At 59.8% G+C, this 6,646-nt stretch overlaps 1 protein-coding gene across 3 annotated transcripts in view; it reads left to right on the top strand.

Moving 5' to 3' along the window:
* Nucleotides 1-4,162: 4,162 nt before the first annotated feature.
* Nucleotides 4,163-6,646, top strand: part of FOXK1 (forkhead box K1) — a 59,002-nt gene continuing 56,518 nt past the window's right edge. The window contains exon 1 of one of the 3 annotated variants that reach the window (XM_064520165.1): nt 4,163-4,624. In XM_064520165.1, coding sequence (XP_064376235.1) covers nt 4,245-4,624 — 380 coding nt within the window. In that variant the 5' untranslated portion in view covers nt 4,163-4,244. The remainder of the gene's footprint in view (nt 4,625-6,646) is intronic. The other 2 variants (XM_064520163.1, XM_064520164.1) reach the window with 2 other exon arrangements.

Raw genomic sequence — 6,646 nt, 5'->3', positions numbered from 1 at the left:
TCCAGCATACTGGAGTTTACAGTAAACAAGATCACAGCTGATTTAAAAGTGAAAAAATCCATTGCTGCGGAGAGACCGACCTCTCCGGGCTGCGCAGCCCTGGGAGGGGGCCGAGGGGGAAGCGTTCCACGCAGCCCGGCCGCGGCAGGGAGCCCCGGCCCCGGTGATCCCTCGCCCTCGCTGGGACTCGCCGTCAACCTGCCTTCGTCTGCCTCTAGCACTGCTCCCGTCAGCACGGCAGCTTGCGGGTACTGGGAAAAATGGTTTTTTTGCATCTTCTGCAAGCTTTGGGCAATGTAGCTGCTCGTACTACGTTTCTGAATCGCTGGCGCTGTTTTCTTCCACCTTCTGCTGATTGAAAGCTGTGCAGAAAATGAAGTAATTCCCATATCAATGCATCGCCTCTTCCACGTGTGGCCCCTTTCTTACCAGGCCATCTGGACTAAAACCTTGCTCAGAGCCGCTGTGACGGATTTGCAAAGCTGTTTGTTTGGGTTGAGGACGGGTATTTTGGGGCTGCCCCGACCCTCGGAGGCAGGCAGGACCCCGATGCCTCTGTGCAGCTCACGGGGGCCATCGCAGTCGAAGGAGCCTCCCCACCAGCAAGGGCACCTATGCCGGGTCTGCAAGATGGCACCAGAGATGTACCGTCATCCAGCTGAATATGTTTCAACAACAAAAAAAAGGCAACCTGAATTTTATTTATCTTCTTGCAACTGCTTGGTTAAGAAGAAAATGCTAACAGATTATTAGATCAACCCCCTTTTTGCTCCTCTGTCGCAGCTCTGTGATTTTTGCCGAGACAGAAAGCGGCGTTAAGACGCATGCATGGGGGGAAAGGAGTCGGGCTGCTCCCGAGCGCAGGTGTGTTGGGAGAGCAACCCCGCTGGCGCGGGGCGCATCGTTCCTCTCTCATATCTATCTGCTTCAAATCAGTTTGGCCAGAAGTGTTCGAAATCTGCATGACAAGGGCTGAGAGACAGGAAAGGGAAGAGGTTTACGGGGAGCTGTGCAGAAGCAGCCGAGCTGGAGGGCACGCCGCCCTCTTTTACGTTGCGTCGAGGCGTTTGTGCCATACGAGCGCTGGAGGCTGCTCGGTCGTGAACGATGCACGCTTTACCCTGGGGGAAGCTGCATCACCCTTAACCACCCGCCTGGCACCGGGCGCAGGGGAGACGCTGGCCCCGTCTGGCATGGAGACAGCTGAATCTCTTCTGCTCCGAGTAGCTGCTTTCCTCCTCTCCTCCCAGTCCAGGGCAGGGCCACGCGTGCTGGGCTGGCTTTTGCGGGAGCACCTGCACACTGTCCAGCTGCTCGGGGCACGCGGCGAGCGCCCAGCATCCCCTCTGCCCCAGCTGCCTTTCAACTGCGCTTTGGTCTGGGGGCAGAGATTTCCCACGGTGTCTGCAGCCAGGCAGAGCCTTTGCTGAATTGGGATGCGATAAATATGTATTCAGGCTCATCCATCAGAATAGCAAGAACCGGCTATCTAAAGTGCTACAGACATGCAGTATTTGATTTGCAGAAATCCAGCTTTCTGAAGTAGGCACCATCCAGCAGATAAATGCAGAAATGTACTTTTATCCCTGTTTTTGGCCACACTTGTGTTTGCCCAATGCAGTGGTATCTGGGTGACCATAACAACCCATTACATTCATTTGCCCACAACTGATAGCACAAAGCAGATTCCTGCTGTATATGAAGACAGTCAGCAATGACACACTGCCAAACAAATATTTGACAAGGAAAGTCAGGTTTTGCACCGCTCTGAGTAATGCTGAGTCTGCTCCTGGCTACTCTTTTCTCTAGCCTGACGCTTCCTAGCTGCTCCCCACTTTCGGTTTGTTTAATCGCTCCTCCCTGCTCAGGTCGTCCCATTGCACAGATGTGGCGGAGCCGGCCAACATCTGGAAATGGCTAAGGGCATCCTGACAAAGTCACATGAGGGTTTTGGATTGTTTTAACATGTAAACAGGCAGACAGCTACACTTTCCTTGGTAAATCACCCAGATATTAGGCAGCTCTGGCCTACAAACCCAAGAGCGGCGTTAATGCAACGTCATCAACCCCCTGTTTGCTCCCAGCCACCTGAATATTTTGCTGTGCAACTCGTGGAGTCCAGAAGTTTGGCCACACCTGCAGACACATCCGTCTAAAACTTGCTGGGGAAAATGAGCCACTTTAAAGTCAATCCAGCCATAGGCAATGAGATTAACTCAATCCAAACAGCTCTGAGTGCATTTCCATGGGGTGTTTGCACAGGGGCAGGCAGCCTGGCTCGAAGCGGGATTAGTCGACGGGAGGAGAGCAGAAGCGTTTCCTCGCCCGAAGTGCCCCTGATCTGATGCTGCTGCAGGCTGGGTTAGAGCCGTGGCAGGGCTGCGAGCGCGGCTCTCCCTTCCTCGCTGCACAAGGAGCTCAGGGAATCGCCGCCGCGGGCTGCGGAGGACACCAGGCTCAGCACGAACCACCCAGCAGCGCGGAGGAATCCCGTTTCTTTGTACCACTTGGTCCCATTTTGTGGAAGGCTGTGATTTATCTTGGTGGCGATTTGTGCTCGGGAAAGAGCACCCAGCGCGGGCCAGGTAAGGCAGCAGCACGCAGCCCAGCCCCGCATGGCCACAGGGCTGCCTTTAACACACGTTTAAGCCACCTCGCCCCGGCTGGCCCGCAGCGCGTTTTCCCGGGCAGCCTTGGAAAAACTTCCCGGCAGCGTCCACTAGCTGCCTCCCCGTTTCACAGCCCTTTGGGGCCCTTCTGGTTGGATGGGCCAGGCCCGGGTTTTAGAGAAGCCCTAGACTAAAACTGAGATAACCCCCCGCTTTTAGCGCCACTTTCTCTTTCTCCAGGCAAGCCCAACGCCGCGCGGGCAGAGCTCATGGTTTCACTTCGCCTTCCCGCACATTTGCTGATTCCAAACAATTTGGGGGCAGGATGGGGATCTCGGGCACACAGGGGTGGAGAAGCGGCTCCCGCCTGGAGCTGAGGTCACGCAGCGGCTGCATCGGTGCAAACAGAAGCCGAGGGGCCCCAAAGCGAAATCGTTTGGTCCCACTGCCGTGTGCCACGTTTTGCTCCCCGGCGTCGAAGAGCGGTGTTTCTGCGTTAATTTCATCGCAGGTAGGTTGGCGCCAGCGTGGCCACGTCTTGCTTCCCGCCCCCCCCCCCAAACCTTTCCTCCCTCTTCTGCCCCGGGAGCTGCGACCCCGTGCTGGGAGCAAACGGCACGGCTTGGCGTTTTGTGCAGCGGCGATTTTCTTTCTTCCTCTGTGCCGGTGTCGAAGCGGAGGGGCAAGGAGCGGCCTGTTCCCCAAGACGGTGCCTCGGGCGTGGTGTGCGGCTCGGACCCGGGCTGCTGAGCCGCCCCAAAACGCCGCACGGAAGGTGTTCCAGGAGCGGGATGTTAACCCTGCGATCCTGGGCTGATTCCAGCCCGTTTAATCACGGTCTTCACAGCCGAAATTTGCTCCGCACTTTTGGCCGATTATGGGATGCTCTTTTTTCCCCCCATTTTCTCTGAGCTGTTGCACAGCCTGGCTACAAGCTGCTATATTCCCCACGCAGAGCAGAAGGACTCACGGCTGGTCCCAAGGTTTTCAAATTTGTCGTATTTTCTGGTTATACGGAGAAGTTTTAATCTGGGCCATCTAACCGGCTGAAAACATGCCCGATCCACTCACACACGGTCACTGCAGGAAAAGCACGACCTTTATCATTCGAATAGTATGAGAAACTTTTGAAAAGAATTAGAAATAATTTAAGGTAAGAAATGAAGTAATAAAGGTGAACGGGGAAGTGTCAGAAGGGCCGGGCGGACGGCCGGGTCGCAAGGCTGCTCCGTCGTCGGCCCCCGCGCGAGCTGGTTGGGCTCAGTGACCCAGCAGAAAATGGGGTTTGGGGGGTGTTTTATGTTGTTTGGGGCTTTTTTTTTGTTTTTGTTGTTTTTTGTTGGTTTTTCTGGGGGGGGTGTTTTGGGGTTTTTGTCGTTTTTCGACTTTCTGCCGTGTTAGCACACCGAGGCGGCCCAGGGCGCCGCGACGGGGTGGAGGAGGAGGGCTCGGGCCCCCCCGCGGCCACCCCCGTCCCGGCCGCCGAGAGAAGCCCCCCCGGCGCGGTGCTCGGCGCTGCGCGGCGCGGCGCGACGGTCCCGCCCCGGCCGCTCCCCCCGGCGGCGCGGCGCGGCCCCGCCCCGGAGGCCGGCACGCCGCCCCGCTCGCTCGCTCGCTCGCTGGCTGCCGGGGAACATGGCCGAAGTCGGGGAGGACAGCAGCGGGGCGCGGGCTCTGCTGGCGCTGCGCTCGGCGCCCTGCAGCCCCGCCGCGGCGCCCCCTCCCGGGCCGCCGCCCCCGGCCGCGCCGCCCGCCGCCGCCGGCCCGGTGCTGGCGCGGCTGCAGGGCCGCGAGTTCGAGTTCCTCATGCGGCAGCCGGCCGTCACCATAGGCCGCAACTCCTCGCAGGGCTGCGTGGACGTCAACATGGGCCACTCCAGCTTCATCTCGCGGCGGCACCTGCAGCTCAGCTTCCAGGAGCCGCACTTCTACCTGCGCTGCCTCGGCAAGAACGGCGTCTTCGTGGACGGCGCCTTCCAGCGCCGCGGCGGCCCGGCCCTGCAGCTGCCGCCGCAGTGAGTGCCGCCGCGCCGCGCCGGGGCGGGCCGGGCCGCGGGGAGGGGGGGGACGGGCCGCGCTCGCGGCGCCCCCCGCCCGCCCCCGCGCGGGGACAGGGGGGCCGCTGGGCCCTGGGGGGGGGCGGAGAAGGACCCCCCCCCGTGCCCCGCGGAGGGCCCGAGGGGATGGTGAGGGGCGTCCGCCCTGTGGAGGCGGGGGCGGGCTTGCCCGGGGAGGGCCTGAGGGGGCTGCGAGGGGCCTGCTCCGCCAAAGGGGGGGTGGGGGACCCCTGCCTGACAGAGGGGACGGGGAGGGGAGGGACCCCCTGCCCGAGGTAGGGGACGGTGAGGGACCTCCTCCTCCAAAGGGGGTGGGGGGGACCCCTGACTGACAGAGGGGACGGTGAGGGACGTCCTCCTCCAAGGGCGACCCTGAGGGACCCCCTGCTCGATGTAGTGGACGGTGAGGGGCCTTCTCCTCCAAAGGGGGCAGTGAGGGACCCCCTGCCAGATGGAGGGGACGGTGAGGGACCTCGTCCTCCAAAGGGGGTGGTGGGGGACTCCCTGCCCGACAGAGGGGACAGTGAGGGGCCTTCTTCTCCAAGGGGGGTGGTGAGGGACCCGCTGCCAGACAGAGGGGATGGTGAGGGACCTCATCCTCCAAAGTGGACAGTGAGGGACCCCCTGCCCAATGTAGGGGATGGTGAGGGACCTCTGCCAGATGGAGGGGATGGTGAGGGACTCCCTTCTCCAAAGGGGGGGACCCCTGACTGACAGAGGGGATGGTGAGGGACCTCCTTCTCCAAGGGGAATAGTGAGGGGCCCTCCTGCCCAATGTAGTGGATGGTGAGGGGGCTTCCCCTCCAAAGGGGGTGGGGGGGACCCCTTTCCTGACACAGGGGACAGTGAGGGACTCCTCTTGCCCAACAAACGACTTGAGGGAATGGTGAGGGACCCCCTGCGTGAAGTAGGGGGTGGTGGGTGAGGGACCCCCATCTGATGGAGGGCCTGAGGTGGTGCTGAGGGGCGCCCATCTGGTGAAGGGCCTGGTGACATGACTGCGGGTCTGCTTCAGCGTGGGCAGGGGATGTCCTCTCCTTCCCAGCCACGCTACTGTCCCCAGCAAGGAAGGAGGCGTCAGTTGTCAGGCCTGGGGCAAATATGGGGTTGCTCCCTCTGGGGGGGACCATGGCTGGGGAGGAAGTGTGAGCCCTGGCCCCAGGGTGCTCCTCCAGTGGGATGCCCACTGTGGTCCTTCTCCTCCATGCCTGTCACCACGCTCGGATTTGATTGATGACCCTTGAGGGTCCTCCAAAAGATAAATAAGGGAAGGAAGGTGCTCGTCAGTGGGCTGAAACTTGCTGCACCCAGGGTTTCTCTTCACTGGAAAAGTTTTAGTGGAAAAAGTCGGAAAGCCACTGTGCTTGAGTGCTTATTTTAGGGTTGGCAAATCGCGTGTTGTTCCTCGTGTCTCTCTGGGGCAGCAGAAAGCAACAGGGAGCGTCGAGGCCGGAGGAGGGACGGTGTCGCTCCCCAAGACCTTTGGAGAGCACTCGCCCAAGGTACCTCTGTTTCGTTCTGGAAGGGCAGAGGGCTGCAGAAGTGGGTTTTGTGACATTTTTAGACAAACTTTCTTGTTTGGGGCAAGTGCAGAAATGAGGAATGAGGTCGATGTTAGTCGATTTTTTCCTCTGAAAATACTGTTTTTGGTTGCCGAGCACTGCCCAGCTATTGCGGTGCTTCACCCCAGAGGGGCAGCATGGCAGTGGTGGGGGATGTCCTCTCTGGAACCCTCTTCAGGTAGGACTAGACAGGCTGTATGTAACGCGATCTCTAAGTGAAAACGCCCTATAAATGCGGGAGACTCGTGTTTTATTATTTTCCATTGTACTTTTCATTGTTTGTGCAAAGCATCTGGCTTTGTGTGGCAGCTCTGGGCTTTGGCAGTGTTCACCTCCAGCGTGAGGGTCCCGGCGTTATCCCTCTCCCCAGCCTGTTGCTCAGGGGAGGGTTTTTTAATTACTCATTTCCTCTGCAGAC

This window comes from Dromaius novaehollandiae, chromosome 14 (genome assembly GCF_036370855.1).
Source record: "Dromaius novaehollandiae isolate bDroNov1 chromosome 14, bDroNov1.hap1, whole genome shotgun sequence".
Classification (NCBI taxonomy): domain Eukaryota; kingdom Metazoa; phylum Chordata; class Aves; order Casuariiformes; family Dromaiidae; genus Dromaius; species Dromaius novaehollandiae.
This window is presented reverse-complemented; position numbering and strand designations above follow the sequence as displayed.